The sequence below is a fragment of the Anomaloglossus baeobatrachus genome, chromosome 3 (genome assembly GCF_048569485.1).
Source record: "Anomaloglossus baeobatrachus isolate aAnoBae1 chromosome 3, aAnoBae1.hap1, whole genome shotgun sequence".
Taxonomy (NCBI): domain Eukaryota; kingdom Metazoa; phylum Chordata; class Amphibia; order Anura; family Aromobatidae; genus Anomaloglossus; species Anomaloglossus baeobatrachus.
The window spans coordinates 102,339,980-102,358,386 of record NC_134355.1 but is presented as its reverse complement, the minus strand read 5'-3'; the positions used below and the strand labels follow the sequence as shown (position 1 = coordinate 102,358,386).

The window sequence follows — 18,407 nt, the reverse complement described above, 5'->3', positions numbered from 1 at the left end:
ATCTCTCTATAACAAGATATCAAGGTGGAAGTGACCTGAAATCAGAGCAGGGAAATAAAAAATTGAGCCATATGGAGCCGATCTCTGGACATGGGCTGTCCTCCAGCCTGTAGCGAGGTATGTTCAGCTAAAGGGTTTTCAGGACAAAGATGGTGCTACAGTCTCCTACAGCCCTGCCATATTATCAGATCACTCATACCACCTGTTAATATACTGGAAGATGACCCTATACATCCCTGAATATCCAAGGCTGTGTGTGACCGCGAGCCCGCATTTTACTCCCCACATGTTGGTTGATCTGACCAGCCAACATGTGCAGCTAACAGCCGAGGGTGGACCGGAGATCCACTCGCACCTGTTAACTAGTTAAATTCCACTGTCAATCTCTGACAGCAGGATTTAACGCATTCCAGTTGGGAGTGCGCCATTCCCCGCCGCCATCAGCGACCTTGTGACACGATCACAGGGCGCCAATGGGTTTTCATGACAGCCGCAGGTCAGCTGATGACCCCTGTTGCTGTCATGACGTAGTTCCTGTGAATGCTGGCTTAGTGTCGACATTCACAGGACATCAGCGTTTCTGCTTTTCAGAGCGGTGCTGAAGCATCGCTCTAAACAGCAGAAGTGATCAAACAGTGTCAGTTTAAGTCCCGTAACGGGACTAGTAAAATCAATAAAAAGTGTAAAAAAAAAAGTAAAAACATGAAAAAAAAAATAAGTTCAATTAAACAATTAAAGAGTAAAAATAAATAAAAACATGTTTGGGGTCACCGAGGTCAGAAATGCCCGATCTATCAAAATATAAAATCAATTAATCTAATCGTTAAAGGATTACAGTTGTTTGGTCACCGCAACATTGTAAAAAATGCAATAACAGGCGATTAAAACATCGCATCTACCAAAAAATTGAATAATTAAAAACTAGGGATGATCAAATACCGCAAATATTCGGCTATGCCCATATTCGCCGAATAGGTTGCCGCTATTCGAAGATTTGATAATATTCTATGTGCAATGTAAGTCTATGGGAAACCTAAATAGTTGCCGAATAGCAACTATTCGGACTTCTCATAGACTTACATTGCGCATCGAATATTCGCATAGCGGCAAACTATTCGTCGGATATTCGCAAAGCCGAATATTGCCTAATATTTGTGATATTCGATCATCCCTATTAAAAAAGTCAGCTCCAGACACAAAAAATAAGCGATCACTGAGCCCCAGATCATGTAAAATAAGAAAGTTACGGGTCTTGGAAAATAGCGACAAAAGCGCACTTCTTTTTTTTGGGACACATTTTTGAATTTTATTTCACCACTTACATAAAACTATACATGTCTGGTATCTACAAACTTGTACTGACCTGAAGAATCATATTGCCAGGTCTGTTTTACCATATAGTGAACATTTTAAATAAACCCCCCTAGAACAACAGTGGAATTGCACTTTTTTTGCAATTTCACCATACTTTGAATTTTTTTCCCGTTTTCCAGTACATTATGGGGCAGAATTAACGGTGTCATTCAAAAGGACAAATCGTCCCGCAAGAAACAAGCCCTCATATGGCTATATTGACAGAAAAATAAAAAAAAAAAAAAGTTATGGCTCTTGGAAGAAGGGGAGGAAAAAACGAAAATGAAAAACACAAAATTGCGCGGGGTGAAGGGGTTTTTCCAACCACGATGGGACTCAAATGACCAAGGCACATTAATCTGTGGGGTTCCCATAGTCAGGTCAGCAGGATCACACAGTTTTTTTTCCCCTCCGCACTGCCACTACTGACCTGGCACAGTTCTGGTGCTGTATCTGTGCCCAAGAACTATCTTCTAGGATTCTTGGAGGTCCAATCAGACTCACACCAATTCGCAGGTTTTGACAAAACTTACTGAGGTAATACAATACAAAGATTTATGTTCCAGCACAAAAAAGACATTACAAACATACAAATATCTTTTACTTGTGCAAGTGTGCCCTCTAATGGTGAATAGGTTAAAAAAAAAAAAACTTTTAGTACTGTGTGAAAGATTTAGGCAAGTTTGGAAAAAAGTTGCAAAAAAGAGAATTTTGTTTACTTACCGTAAATTCTTTTTCTTATAGTTCCGTATTGGGAGACCCAGACATTGGGTGTATAGCTTCTGCCTCCGGAGGACACACAAAGTACTACATTAAAAAGTGTAGCTCCTCCCTCTGAGCACATACACCCCCTGGATAACCAGATCTAGCCAGTTTAGTGCAAAAGCTGAAGGAGAATAGCCACCCACAAGTAAAGACAGAGCAAGAACCGGAACAACCGGAGCCTCTGTCTACGACAGGGGTGGGGAACCTCCGGCCCGCGGGCCGTATGCGGCCCGCGATGACATTTAATGCGGCCCCCGGGCACATTCCAGGCTACTCCAGTGCTCAAGCGGCACTTGCGCTTTTGCCAGCCGCCGGCCCTTTAAAATCCCAGTGCGTTATGGGTAGATACTAGAATGTACGGGCTATTTACAGATCCTGATTGCAGCCCGTACTAGAATGTACGGGCTCTTTTCGGGACCTGACTACAGCCCATACATTCTGGACTGAACCCGGGACTGTGCTCGCATGCTGAGGGTTTACCTTGAGGGCGGGGTAAACAGCGCGCTGTGCTCCAGTCACAGCAGAAGAGGTGCAGCAGATGCCTCCCTGCTGTACATGCCTCCCGGACCTGTGCTATGTGACTCCTCCTCCTCCCCTTGTACTGTGAGTATGCAACCCATCGCTGCCCCCCCATCCAGTGCTGTGTACCCCCTAGTACTGTGTGTAGCCCCAAGTGCTGTGTACCCCCCAGTACTGTGTGTAACCCCTTAGTGTTGTGTAATCTGTGCAGCCTCCTAGTGCTGTCAGTGCTGCCATATCGTGCTCTCCCTGCTGCCTGCTAGTGCTGTCACCTAATGCTCTCCATGCTGCCTTTTAGTGCTGTCACTGTCAGTGCTCTCTGTGCTGCCACCTAGTGCTCTCTGTGCTGCCACCTAGTGCTCTCTGTGCTGCCACCTAGTGCTCTCTGTGCTGCCACCTAGTGCTCTCTGTGCTGCCACCTAGTGCTCTCTGTGCTGCCACCTAGTGCTCTCTGTGCTGCCACCTAGTGGTCTTTGTGCTGCCACCTAGTGCTCTCTGTGCTGCCACCTAGTACTCTCAGTGCTGCCACCTAGTGCTCTCAGTGCTGCCACCTAGTGCTCTCTGTGCTGTCACTGTCAGTGCTCTCTGTGCTGTCACTGTCAGTGCTCTTTGTGCTGCCATCTAGTGCTCCCTGTGCTGCCACCTAGTGCTCCCTGTGCTGCCACCTAGTGCTCCCTGGGCTGCCACCTAGTGCTCCCTGTGCTGCCACCTAGTGCTCCCTGGGCTGCCAACTAGCGCTCTCTGTGCTGCCAACTAGCGCTCTCTGTGCTGCCACCTAGCGCTCTCTGTGCTGCCACTGTCAGTGCTCTTTGTGCTGCCACCTAGTGCTCTTTGTGCTGCCACCTAGTGCTCTTTGTGCTGCCACCTAGCGCTCTTTGTGCTGCCAACTAGCGCTCCCTGTGCTGCCGCCTAGCGCTCTCTGTGCTGCCGCCTAGCGCTGTCCGTTGTGTCGCCTAGTACTGTCCGTTGTGCCGCCTAGTGCTGTCCATTATGCCGCCTAGTGCTGTCCGTTGTGCCGCCGCCTAGTGCTGTTCGTGCTGCCACCTAGCGCTCTCTGTGCTGCCACCTAGTGCTCTCTGTGCTGTCACTGTCAGTGCTCTTTGTGCTGCCACCTAGTGCTCTTTGTGCTGCCACCTAGTGCTCTTTGTGCTGCCACCTAGTGCTCCCTATGCTGCCAACTAGCGCTCTCTGTGCTGCCGCCTAGCGCTCTCTGTGCTGCCGCCTAGCGCTGTCCGTTGTGCTGCCTAGTACTGTCCGTTGTGCCGCCTAGTGTTGTCCATTATGCCGCCTAGTGCTGTCCGTGCTGCCACCTAGCGCTCTCTGTGCTGCCACCTAGTGCTCTCTGTGCTGTCACTGTCAGTGCTCTTTGTGCTGCCACCTAGTGCTCTTTGTGCTGCCACCTAGTGCTCCCTGTGCTGCCGCCTAGCGCTCTCTGTGCTGCCGCCTAGCGCTCTCTGTGCTGCCGCCTAGCGCTCTCTGTGCTGCCGCCTAGCGCTCTCTGTGCTGCCGCCTAGCGCTCTCTGTGCTGCCGCCTAGTGCTGTCCGTTGTGCCGCCTAGTACTGTCCGTTGTGCCGCCTAGTGCTGTCCGTTATGCCGCCTAGTGCTGTCCGTTGTGCCGCCGCCTAGTGCTGTTCGTGCTGCCACCTAGCGCTCTCTGTGCTGCCGCCTAGCGCTCTGTGCTGCCGCCTAGCGCTCTCTGTGCTGCCGCCTAGCGCAGTCCGTTGTGCCGCCTAGCGCTGTACGTTGTGCCGCCTAGCGCTGTACGTTGTGCCGCCTAGCGCTGTCCGTTGTGCCGCCTAGCGCTGTCCGTTGTGCCGCCTAGCGCTGTCCGTTGTGCCGCCACCTAGTGCTGTCTGTGCCCGCCACTAGCGCTGTCCATGCTTAGCATCTCCTATGATGTATACACCCCTCCTGTGATCTATACGCTCCTCCTGTGATGTATACGCCTCAGCCTGTCCTGGGATGTATATGCCTCAATGTTTCCTGTGATGTATATGCCTCAGTGTCTCCTGTGATGTATATGCGCCCCAGTGTCTTCTGTGATGTATATGCGCCCCAGTGTCTTCTGTGATGTATATGCCCCACCTTCTCCTGGGATGTGTATGCCCCCAGCCTCTCCAGACCAAGACAAACGTGGAAAAGCAGTTGTGAGAAACAAAATGATCAATATCACCGAACATCACAGCCGCTCCGGCCACGACATTAGGGGTGAGTTAATTAATTGTTTGACCAAATATAGCCTGGTTGTTTTCAAGTTGATAATTTGGTGCGGCCCCCGAAGGTTGGTAGAAAATTCCAAATGGCCCCCGGCAGTAAAAAGGTTCCCCACCCCTGGTCTACGACAACAGCCGGTGATAACACGCGGAACAAGAAACTGCCAACAGGCAACAGGGAGGGTGCTGGGTCTCCCAATACGGAACTATAAGAAAAAGAATTTACGGTAAGTAAACAAAATTCTCTTTTTCTTTATCGTTCCTATGGGAGACCCAGACATTGGGACCTCTCAAAGCAGTCCATGGGTGGGAATAAACAGAAAAACTGAGAAGTAGGCGGAGCCTAACTTCACAAATGGGCGACAGCCGCCTGAAGGATGCGTCTGCCCAAGCTCGCATCTGCCGAAGCATGAGCATGCACTTGGTAGTGCTTTGAAAAGGTATGCAGGCTAGTCCAAGTGGCAGCCTGACAGACCTGCTGAGCCGTAGCCTGGTGCCTGAAAGCCCAAGAGGCACCGACAGCTCTGGTCGAGTGTGCCTTGATCCCCGGCGGGGGAGGCACCTGAGTACACTGGTAGGCATCGGAAATGGCCGACCTAATCCAACGAGCTAAGGTCGGCTTAGAAGCCGAGAGGCCCTTACGCCGACCTGTGGTTAGCACAAAAAGAGAGGTGCACCGCCTAAGAACAGCGGTGCGAGACACATAGATCCGGAGCGCCCGCACCAGATCCAGAGTATGCAACGCTTTTTCAAAGCGATGAACAGGAGCCGGACAAAAGGAAGGCAGGGAAATGTCCTGGTTAAGGTGGAAAGGAGAAACCACCTTAGGGAGAAAGTCCGGAGTCGGACGGAGAACCACCTTGTCTTGATGAAAAACCAAAAAAGGTGACTCCGAAGAGAGCGCAGCCAAATCAGAGACTCTCCTGAGGGAAGTTATGGCCACTAGAAAGACCACTTTCTGTGAAAGACGAGACAAAGAAACCTCCCTAAGAGGCTCAAAGGGGGGTTTCTGTAAGGCCGTGAGGACCAAATTGAGGTCCCAGGGATCCAAGGGCCGCCGGTAAGGCGGAATGATGTGAGACGCGCCCTGCATGAAGGTGCGGACCTGAGCCAGCCGGGCGATACGCCGCTGGAACAGCACTGACAGAGCCGAGACTTGTCCCTTGAGGGAATTGAGGGATAGTCCTAGCTGCAGACCGGACTGTAGAAAGGACAGAAGGGTCGGCAAGGAAAAAGGCCAAGGAGCATGGCCGGAAGAGCGACACCAGGACAGGAAAATTCTCCAGGTCCTGTGATAGATTTTTGCCGAGGAAGACTTCCGAGCCCGAGTCATAGTGGAGATGACTTCAGGAGGAATACCAGAAGCCGTCAAGATCCAGGACTCAAGAGCCACACCGTCAATCTGAGAGCCGCAGAATTCTGGCGGAAAAACGGACCTTGTGAGAGAAGGTCTGGACGGTCCGGAAGATGCCACGGCACCTCTACGGACAGATGGAGCAGGTCTGGGTACTAAGCTCGCCTGGGCCAGTCCGGAGCAATGAGGATGACCTGACGGCCCTCCATTCTGATCTTGCGCAGAACTCTGGGCAAGAGAGCTAGAGGGGGAAACACGTAGGACAGACGAAACTGGGACCAATCTTGAACCAGAGCGTCCGCTGCAAAGGCCTGAGGATCGTGGGAGCGAGCCACGTAAACCGGAACCTTGTTGTTGTGCCGGGATGCCATTAGATCCACTTCCGGAGTGCCCCACTTGCGGCAGATTGACTGAAACACTGCCGGATGCAGGGACCACTCGCCACTGTCCACGGTTTGACGGCTGAGATAATCTGCTTCCCAGTTTTCCACGCCTGGGATGTGGACTGCGGATATGGTGGACTTGGAGTCCTCCGTCCATTGAAGGATGCGTTGAACCTCCAACATTGCCAGGCGGCTGCGTGTCCCGCCTTGGTGATTGATGTAGGCAACCGCTGTTGCGTTGTCTGAATGGACTCGGATGTGCTTGCCCGCCAAAAGGTGGTGAAAGGCTAGGAGAGCTAGAAGCACAGCTTTGGTTTCCAGCACATTGATCGAGAGGGCTGATTCGGACGGAGTCCAAGTGCCCTGTGCTCGGTGGTGGAGACATACCGCTCCCCAGCCGGATAGACTGGCATCCGTGGTGAGGATCACCCAGGACGGGGCCAGGAAGGAGCGTCCCTGAGACAGAGAGAGGGGCCGAAGCCACCAGTGAAGGGAGCCCCTGGTCTGTGGCGACAGAGCCACTAGCCTGTGCAAGGAGGAAGTCCGCTTGTCCCAACAGCGGAGAATGTCCAGCTGCAGAGGACGCAGATGGAACTGGGCAAAGGGAACAGCCTCCATTGACGCCACCATCTGACCCAGCACCTGCATTAGGTGCCTGATGGAATGACGGCGGGGCCTCAGCAGAGAGCGCACCGCCAGATGGAGGGACTGCTGTTTGACTAAGGGCAGCTTCACAAGTGCCGGCAGAGTCTCGAACTGCATCCCTAGGTACGTGAGCCTCTGGGTCGGAGTCAGAGTGGATTTGGGCAGATTGACAAGCCACCCGAATTGGGCTAGAGTGGCGAGAGTGAGCGAGACACTCCGCTGACAGTCTGCGCTGGATGAAGCCTTGACTAGAAGGTCGTCCAGGTAAGGAATCACTGCCAACCCCTGGAGGTGCAGAACTGCAACCACTGCTGCCATGACCTTGGTGAATACTCGAGGGGCCGTGGCTAACCCGAAGGGGAGAGCCACGAATTGGAAATGTTCCTCTCCGATTGCATAACGTAGCCAACGCTGGTGTGAAACTGCAATTGGCACATGCAGATAGGCATCTCTGATGTCGATGGATGCCAGGAAATCTCCTTGGGTCATTGAGGCAATGACTGATCGCAGAGACTCCATGCGAAAATGCCGCACCTGAACATGCTTGTTGAGAAGCTTGAGATCCAGGATGGGCCGGAAGGAACCGTCCTTTTTGGGGACTAGGAAGAGATTTGAGTAGAAACCTCTGAACCGTTCCCGGGCGGGAACCGGTACAATTACTCCGTTGGCCTGCAAGGATGCCACGGCCTGAGAGAAGGCGGCGGCCTGGGAGCAGGGGGGAGTTGACAGAAAAAATCTGTTTGGCGGGCTGGAAGAGAATACTATCCTGCAGCCGTGGGAGATGATATCCCGCACCCACTGATCGGAGACGTGTTGAAACCACACGTCGCCAAAGTGGGAGAGCCTGCCACCGACTAAGGACGTTGCTGGCGCGGCCAGAGTCAAGAGGAGGCTGCCTTAGTGGCAGCAGCTCCTGCGGTCTTCTGTGAACGCGCCTTTGTGCGCCAGCTGGGTTTTTGGTCCTTGGCTGAGTTAGTGGACGAGGCCGAGGGCTTAGAGGATGACCAGTTGGAGGAACGAAAGGAACGAAACCTCGACTGGTTCCTACCATGGGCAGGTTTCCTGGTTTTAGTTTGTGGCATGGAAGTACTCTTCCCGCCAGTAGCTTCCTTAATAATTTCATCCAGTTGTTCACCGAATAGCCTGGATCCAGCAAAAGGGAGCCCAGCAAGGTACTTCTTTGAAGAAGCATCTGCCTTCCACTCTCAAAGCCACAAGATCCTGCAGATAGCGAGGGAAGTAGCCGAAGCCACCGCAGTGCGGTGAGAAGCCTCCAGCATGGCAGACATGGCATAGGATGAAAAAGCTGAAGCTTGGGAAGTTAAGGCAACCATTTCGGGCATAGATTCCCTGGTGAGGGAATGCATCTCCTCTAGAGAAGCAGAGATGGCTTTGAAAGCCCACACTGCTGCAAAAGATGGGGAGAACGAGGCCCCTGCCGCCTCATATACAGATTTGGCCAGAAGGTCAACCTGGCGGTCAGTGGAATCCTTAAGAGAGGTGCCATCAGCCACTGATACAACGGTCCGGGCTGAGAGTCTAGACACCGGAGGGTCTAACCTTTGGTGAATGAGCCCACTCCTTGACCACCTCAGGTGGAAAGGGAAAACGGTCATCAGAACCACGCTTTGGGAAGCGTTTGTCAGGACAGGCCCTAGGCTTGGTCACAGTGGCCTGAAAACTGGAGTGGTTAAAGAACACACTCCTTGTCCTCTTAGGCAAGGTAAACTGGTGCTTTTCTGCCAGAGAGGGTTGCTCCTCTGATACTGGCGGATTGAGGTCCAGTACAGAATTAATGGACGCAATCAAATCACTAACATCTGATTCACTTTCGGACAGATCAATGGGGCACATGGAGGTAGCCTCCGAGCCCCCAGTAAAGGCATCCTCCTCATCCTGCGAGTCAGCTCTTGAATCAGAGCCGCGGGACGAGGAAGGAGAGGGGACCCTGCTTCTCCTTTTAGGAGGACGGGGTCTGGGACCAGATGAAGAATCCTCTGTGAGCTCCGCTGAGAGAGCCCTAGCAGCAGAGGCACCCTGTGAAGGGGGCTGATGCATGTTCAGCAAAGTCCGGGACAGCTGTCCCATGGAGTCGGCAAAAGACTGGGAGATTGACCTAGAGAAGGATTCTACCCAAGCCGGGGGTTCAGCCACCGGAGCCGGAGCAGCCGGAGGGACCACTGTGGGTGCGATTCCAGGCTGAAGCATTGTCAGGTTAGAGCAGGCATCACAATGTGGATATGTGCTCGGTTCAGGCAGCACGAGCTTACATGCAGTGCATACTGAGTACAGCCTTGCAGCCTTGCTCCTCGTGTGAGACATGCTGCTGGAGTGGGGGCTCTGAGCCAGAATGACCCCCAGAGAGTATATAAGAAGGTCCACAACCGGAGGTTGTGGCTTACCAGACCGTTTGTGTGCCCTCCAGATCCCACAGCCCGGACCCCCAAGCAGCTTAGCAGGGATGCTGCAGCCAGCGCTGATCCAGAGAAAAACGCTGATAAAATGGCGCCGGAGCGAGGAGAGGGGGCGGGACCTGCTCTGAGAGCGGGATCTGGAGGGCAAAGGAGACTTACAGGGGAGGAGACATGTACTCAGAGAGGAGTGTCCCTCCCCTGTGCCGAACGGCCGCTGGGCGGAGCCGCAATGTCTCTCTGCATGATTGACATGCGAGGGCAGTGAAATCGAAAGTAGGCCTCCGGCGAAGCCAGGGCCTAAATTTGAGCGATGCGGCCGACGCGCAGGCACCATCGGCGCGGTTCTCAGGCGACAACCAGAGAACCGGCCGGAAATGTCAGAAAAGTTACACAGCACACTCTCCCACCATAATAAAATACCGGGACCCCCAGAATATAAACGTCTCAGGTACTTAGCTTGCTGAGACGCAGGGTTCCAAGTCCCTGGGGATGAGTGCTCCGTCCAGCAGGATCCTGAAGGGCTGCGGATGGAGACCGGTCTCCTGCAAAGCATGGAGAACCGTGCTGGCTCCCACTTCAAGCCAGAGCCCGAGGGATGGTGAAGGAGCGCGGCATGTAAGGCTCCAGCCTTGGAATCAACCTTAACAACACCGCCGACACAGTGGGGTGAGAAGGGACATCCCGGGAGTCCAGGCTTGGACCCGCTTTTCTTCAAAAACTTTCCAAAAATGAAAAATCAGATGAGAATGCATGTGTGGATGTATGCCTCCTGAACACAAAGCGATAAACTGGCTAGATCTGGTTATCCAGGGGGTGTATATGCTCAGAGGGAGGAGCTACACTTTTTAGTGTAGTACTTTGTGTGTCCTCCGGAGGCAGAAGCTATACACCCCAATAATAACGAATAACGTCTGGAACACCATTCTAAGTCTGAACTGGGTGCAAAAAACCTAAAAAAACATCACTATTAGGAGATAAGGTATGCACACCAGTGACTATGTAAGGGGAATACATGGAATAGCAGAAACTGCTGTGTGAATACTGACTTGAAAAATCCAATAGCTATATGAAGAGTGAAAATGTGAAAAATGGAATCTGCATTACTGCCATGAACATATGAATCAAGAGAAATTTAGCTACTGAATTGATCAATGCAATAGAGCCCCAACACTACGCCAAAGTATTTCTCTACGTTGGGGTCCCTAGCTTGTGTGTGTGCTCTCATGCAGTTAAAAAACTTACCGTGTAGGGGAAGCTGAGACCCAGGCTATTTATGCGTATTATATGGATTGGCAACAGGTGTGGTGGGGAGGGTTCACAAACGAAAAACCACTAACAATAACGAATAACGTCTGGAACACCATTCTAAGTCTGAACTGGGTGCAAAAAAACTAAAAAAACATCACTATTAGGAGATAAGGTATGCACACCAGTGACTATGTAAGGGGAATACATGGAATAGCAGAAACTGCTGTGTGAATACTGACTTGAAAAATCCAATAGCTATATGAAGAGTGAAAATGTGAAAAATGGAATCTGCATTACTGCCATGAACATATGAATCAAGAGAAATTTAGCTACTGAATTGATCAATGCAATAGAGCCCCAACACTACGCCAAAGTATTTCTCTACGTTGGGGTCCCTAGCTTGTGTGTGTGCTCTCATGCAGTTAAAAAACTTACCGTGTAGGGGAAGCTGAGACCCAGGCTATTTATGCGTATTATATGGATTGGCAACAGGTGTGGTGGGGAGGGTTCACAAACGAAAAACCACTAACAATAACGAATAACGTCTGGAACACCATTCTAAGTCTGAACTGGGTGCAAAAAAACTAAAAAAACATCACTATTAGGAGATAAGGTATGCACACCAGTGACTATGTAAGGGGAATACATGGAATAGCAGAAACTGCTGTGTGAATACTGACTTGAAAAATCCAATAGCTATATGAAGAGTGAAAATGTGAAAAATGGAATCTGCATTACTGCCATGAACATATGAATCAAGAGAAATTTAGCTACTGAATTGATCAATGCAATAGAGCCCCAACACTACGCCAAAGTATTTCTCTACGTTGGGGTCCCTAGCTTGTGTGTGTGCTCTCATGCAGTTAAAAAACTTACCGTGTAGGGGAAGCTGAGACCCAGGCTATTTATGCGTATTATATGGATTGGCAATAGGTGTGGTGGGGAGGGTTCACAAACGAAAAACCACTAACAATAACGTGTTTTTTTAGTTTTTTTGCACCCAGTTCAGACTTAGAATGGTGTTCCAGACGTTATTCGTTATTGTCACCGAAAGTCATACTGGGGTTCTCACGGATAGTGCCAGTGAGGGAGAGGGGGGGTGAGGAGAGAGGGGGGTGTGGGGCACCCTCGCACTCCCAGACCCTCGTCTGGCACTGTCACTATAAAAGCGCGGGGTCATGCCCCGCACCCCGGCAGCCCTTTAACACAGACAGTGCCGGCCCGGGGGAGGGGAGTGCGAGGCTGCCCTACATCCCTCTCTCCCCTGCCAGCACTGTCACTGTCAAAGCACGCGGCCTTGCCCCGCACCCCACTAGCCCTTTCCCACTGACAATGCCAGCCGAGGGGAGGGGGGGGGCTTTATTTAGTTAATAAAGGGGTGAAAGAGGGTCTTTGTTTGTATTTTATTTCAAATAAAGGATCTCTGGGGTGTTTGTGTTTATTTATTTTCACATAGAGAATAGAGCTGGGGTGTCTCATAGATGCCTCCCATTACTAATCTAGGGCTTAGTGTCAGCTGTGAGCTCAGCATCTGTCAGTCAGTGCAGGGGGCACAGTTACAGCTGCCGATCTCCATACACTGCGCGGTGATTGAACCTGCACTGGCGCGACCATAGGCAGATTATAATGAGGGCAATCTGGGAAACCGCCCGGGGCTCCATGCTCCAAAAAGTAAATTGCCCCCATTATAATCCACATGAAACATTTAAAAGATGCTGAGTCATCCGCCCGCCCTGCAGCACGTCGGCAGGACGGGGGCCGCCATCGGGGTAATGAGGGGGGCCCGGGTCACTCATAGAGCGCTGCCCTCTCTTTCTACTCTGCACTAATCTATGTGATCAGGGCAGAGCAAGGGAGGAAATGTACTGGAGCAGAACGGAGGCTGAGAAGGTGAAGGACCTGATCACATGACCAGTGAAGTGGCAGGTCCTGTAGCTGCTGCACCCACCTTGCAGCTCCTAGTGTCTTCTCCCCTGCTCTGCACCGATGAAGAGCTGCAAGATGTGGTAATGTATAGTGTGTGTAACTGTGCTTGTTGTATAGCTGTGTGTGTACATGTGCAAGTAGTCTGTCTGTCTCTTTCTCTCTCTCCCTGGCTGGCAGTCTGTCTCTTTCTCTCCCTGGCTGGCAGTCTGTCTCTTTCTCTCCCTGGCTGGCAGTCTGTCTCTTTCTCTCCCTGGCTGACTGTCTCTTTCCCTCCCTGGCTGGCTGTCTCTTTCTCTGTCAGTCTCTATCTGTCTCTCCACAGAAATCATATTACCTCACACATAAGCTTCTTATATTAAGAATGTCTTTCGTTGCCTATATCAGCCAATCACAGCTCCATTGACTTTAATGTAAGCAGGTTTTTTGGCAAATAACTAAACCACGGGGTTAAATTTTCCCCTCAAAACGTAGTCTATGACCTTCCCTGAGTCAAATGGGGTGTCTGTGCAAAATATCGTGATTGTAAATGTGATGGTGTGGATTCCTTTACCGGACATACACATGCGGACATACACATACACACACACACACACACACACACACACACACACACACACACACACACACACACACACACACACACACGAGTGGAGACGGACCGGTGACCTGTTCTGTGGAGGTGCCTGCCGACCTGTTCAATAGCAGCAGGCAACGGCGGAACACTATGTGAAAGGGGGGGCAATGGCAGCACACTATGTGAAGGGGGGGACGAGGGTGTCTTCTATCAAAGTATCAAAGTGTTCTGGAGCATCTGATCTATGTAGTTTCAAGTCTTCATTCCCAATACATCCACTGTGTATGTATAGATTGGGAATGGAGGATTGAAACTGCATGGGTGACACACTCCAGCACACTGAGCCCTATATCTTGGATATTTCCAATGTCTGACTCCACATACTGTGTGTGCCCCTCCATCAGGATATTCTGCATGTATCATGATGTATGTAGTGGATATAATGGAGGGGCACACATAGAGGGCAGGCCAGGGACAACTGTCCACACCAATCCCATACCCCAAATATATTTTCACTACTACAATAAGGCCATGTGCACACATTGAGTATTGGTGAGGTTTTTTTACCTCAGTATTTTCTACAAATACGGAGGTAGAAAAGTCACTAAATGCTGAACATCCAGACAATGCATTACAAATAATGAGGTAATTAACTCACTAAATACTCAGCGTGTGCACATGCCCGAAGGCCTCATGCACATGTTCAGTATTAGAGTTTTTGTTACCGTATTTGTTAAGCTATGTTCACATAGGGCGGTTTTGCAGTTTTTTTTCATTGGTTTAATGTAAATACATGAATGTTCAGTATTGGTGAGCATTTACCTCAGTATTTGTAAGGCCTCGTGCACACGAGTACGTATTTGGTGAGTATTTTACTTCAGTATTTGTTAAACTATGTTCCCACAGGATGTTTTTGCTCAGTTTTTTTTTTTAGTTTTTTTTGGGCAGTAGTCTTGTTTACAGTTGGACTGTTCAATACTCTGCCGAATTGTTTTTTGTTTTTTTTATAAACTGAAGGGTATTTATTAGATTAGTGGATGTTTTATAAAAAAAAAAGTGATGCGACGGATCCGTTGCATCAGTTTTTCCCATCCGTTTCTTCCGTTTTTTGACGGATGTTTTGATACTGAGCATGCTCAGTTTAAAAAAACGGAAACCGGCGCCGGATTCCGGCATATGATGGATGACGACGGATCCAGCTGCCATAGGCTTCCATTATAAAACATGCCGTACGGCATCAGATCCAGCACGATACGTTTTTTTCGCCAGAGACAAAAAACCTTCACTTCAACGTTCCATCCGGCCGCCGGACAAGCAAATTTTGCCGGATCCGGCAAAAGCTGGATGGAACGCAGGGCCATCCGACACAATCCGACGCTAATAGAGGTCTATGAGGAAAAAACGTCTCCGACGGCAACAGACGCCGAATCAGTTTTTTTATGTTTTTGCCGGAATGTGCTTGATGGCAAAAAACTGATTTGTGAAAGCAGCCTCACCTGATTATATGCAATATGCTGTGATGTGGGAGCAGCACACAGTGATATTTGGTGATGCGACCAAAGGCGTAGTGTGGCCCCAGCCTAATTACAAAGCTCTCTGTTTAAAAGAGCATTAAAAATATTTCACCATTCGTTGCACTGGCTTATATTTTAGCAAAGTACACAATTTTATTGCTATCTTCAGTTACAATGTGTGTGTATATGTGTATAATATATATATATATATATATATATATATATATATATATATATATATATGAAAATACACACATACACACACATATATACACACACAAACACACACACATTTTTATATATATATATATATATATATATATATATATATAAAATGTGTGTGTGTTTGTGTGTATATATGTGTGTGTGTGTATATATATATATATATATATATATATATATATATATATATATATATAAAAAAAAACTGTGTGATAAACAGGAGCACAAATATTGCTTACCTCTCTCACTAACAGTTGTGCTGGCAGGGACACGGGGAACACAAAGTCTTGAAACTCATAACCAGCGGACTGGACCTTATGGAAGATCTGGATACAAATCAGATATGCACATCATCAGCATACATAGAAATATAAAGTGTCTTGGCATTTTTCATGTTTTTCTACCTCACTACCTGAAATGTCACTGGTTTACTTGTGGGTTTGCACCAGTTCATGTGAAGAACAAGGAATATGCCTACAACTGCGAACATTTGGCTTTCTTTTTTATTGTGAAGCAAACAAATAGGACAAAATATCTGAAAACTTCAGTGTGCATAACTATTCACCCCCCTTACAGTCAGTACTTTGTAGAGCCTTGCTTTGCGGCAACCTCCGTCCCAGTCTCAAATCACTGACAGATAAACAAGTTTTGCTCAAGAATTTCCCTGTATTTCGCACCATCCATCTTTCCCTCAACTCTGATCCTTTTCCTGTCTCTACATCTAGAGGAAAGAAGAAGGTTTAATCATAATCACAGATGCAGATTCTTTACTGTAAGAGCAGTGACACTATGGAACTCTCTGCCATAAGATGTTGTAATGTCAGGGCCCCCCATAGCGACCTAGCTTGGGGGACACATGGTCGCACAGATCCCCCCTTTGTTAGTCAATTTTCTATGGGTTTTTGTATTAGGTTATGTTTTTCTTATGGAAGTCCAGTAAGGGTTAAATTTTGAAGTTAAGCTGTGGTAAGGCTGCCACGAGCTGGTTTGGTCTGGTTTGGCCCGTTTGGTTTGGAGAGGGCTTTTACTTGAATCTCATTGGCTATCAAGAAAAAGTGCGGGAATTGGAACGCTATTTAATACCTGTTCTTGCGGCGTCAGCTGTTAGTCGCCGCTGGATGAAGACGAAGGAAGCAGATGGAGAAGCTCCTCGATCAGCTGCTGAAGAGGGCATCAGAGGCCGGAGGAGAAGACTGGCTGCGGAGCTGCTTGCAGGCGTCGGGTCAAGATGCTAGCCGGTCTGAATCAACGGGTTCGGCGGTGGAGTCGGCCGGAGCAGCAGTCCCGCTAGTGGTGGTGTCGGATCCCTCAGCTGTCGGGAGCGGCGTTCCGGAGAAGAGGCAGAGGAAGGGTCGTGAGGTCTACTCGCCGCCATCTTCAGTGAATCGGAAGAGGCCGTCGCTGAGGAGGAAGTCGCCGCTGAGGAGGAAGTCGCTACAGAGGAGGAAGTCGCCGCCCCCGGTGAGAGGAATCCCGAGATCTCGCGAGGTCACGCGTCATCATCCTGAGTCGAGCGACGAGTCAAGATGGCGGCGCTCGGCTGAGACATCTAGCCGCCGCTGCCGTAAAAGCGCGGCGGCGGCCCAGGGAGCTGCTGCGGCCGGCAAAAGAGCTTTGGACTATCCGCCGCAGCGGAGAGCTTGTCCAGAAGTGGCCGCAGCAGCAGCGTGGAGATCGAGAACGGGGTCGTCTGATGAAGAGGAGGTCGGAAGCGGGTCCCCTGTGGCCTGGCAGGCTACGAGCTCGCCTCAGGACGAGGCTGGGAGTGCTGAAGATCCCTGCATCGCTGCCGATCCTGGGTTGAATGCCAAGGATGGTGAGTTTTCTAATGTTACTGCCTGTTTACCATTTAATGATAGTATGTTATGTGAGTTTAGGAAAATTGTTAAGCAGGTTTTAGGGGAGGTTAATGTGAATAGGGTTCCTTTGAATGTGATCAGTGAGCCTGTTGTTCCAATTAGAGCAGTGGGTGTTGCTGATTCATGTTTAAAGGAGGCTTTAACTTGTGACATGTCCCCTTTGGGCTTTCATCTAAATGCTGCTCTAAAAGAGCGCATTTGGAGTAGGGAATATATGGATGTCTTTTCCTTGCTCCCTGCTGGTAGAGACCCAGTTAGGAGTGAGAAAAGGGATGACAAAAATGAAGAAGACAGGAAACGTACTGTTCCCAAGTCTTTTCTTAATTGGTTGGAAGCCTTTTGCATTTACTCTGCTGTTTTGGGTGAAAGGTTCCCGGGCTGCTGTAGTGGCCTTTTTCAGCATATTGATAGCATTTTAGAGGCGTATCGCAATTTCGGTGGTATGGCCTGGCTCATGTATGATGAGTCATTTAGACAAAAATTGTCTGTGCACCCTTCTATGAAATGGGGTGTTAAAGACGTTGGATTATGGATTAATCTGATGCTTCCTTTGAGAAACCAAGGGGTCAGGCAACCTTATTCAGTGCAGCATAGTTCTAGCAAGAAGGGTGTTTGCTTTGCTTTCAATGAAGGTGCTTGTAAGTGGCTTAATAATTGTAGATTTCGGCATGAGTGCTCCTTCTGTGGGGGCACTCATCCCATGTCCAAATGCTACAAGCGAATGGCTCAATCCCAGCAACAAACTGGCGCAAAGGATATGCTTTTCAAGAGCATCGACGCCAGTGAGGCTGGTAAACATGCAGCCGTGGCTCGATCTGTACCCAGATCGGGAGAAAGCTGATTTAATCTCATTAGGTTTTAATGAGGGTTTTAAGGTTCCTGAATTTTTGGGAGTAGGTTGCATTTGGGTCAAAAATTTGGTCTCTGTGGATAGACATAAAGAGGTGGTGCAGGAAAAAATTTTGAAGGAAATTCAATTGGGGAGAATAGCAGGCCCCTTTGAATCCCCTCCTTTTCAGAATTTTAGATTGTCTCCATTGGGCATTGTGCCTAAGAAGGAGTTAGGAGAATTTAGATTGATTCATCATCTTTCTTTTCCTAAGGGGGCGTCGTTGAATGATGATGTTGATAAATCAAGGTCATCAGTCAATTATGCCTCTTTTGATCAAGCAGTTGATTTGATCAGGAGTCAAGGGGTTAACGCTTTCTTAGCTAAAGCAGACATAAAATTCTAGGTTTGGTATTCCTTTGGCAGAGGAGAACACTGTGGGTCCTTGTTATTGTTTGGAATTTTTAGGAATTACTGTGGATTCTAGGCGGTTGGAGTGTAGATTACCAGAAGAGAAGGTACTTAAGCTGAGGTCAGCTCTGGGTTTGTTGTTCTCTAAGAATAAGGCTACTTTGAAAGAGCTACAGT

General features: G+C 49.4%; 1 protein-coding gene across 2 annotated transcripts in view; it reads right to left on the bottom strand.

Moving 5' to 3' along the window:
- The window catches only part of PUS10 (pseudouridine synthase 10), a 179,548-nt gene that overhangs the window by 102,736 nt on the left and 58,405 nt on the right, over window positions 1-18,407 (bottom strand). For both annotated transcript variants that reach the window (XM_075339355.1, XM_075339354.1), the window contains exon 4: window positions 15,371-15,457. In XM_075339355.1, the coding sequence (XP_075195470.1) occupies window positions 15,371-15,457 (87 nt within the window). The remainder of the gene's footprint in view (window positions 1-15,370; window positions 15,458-18,407) is intronic.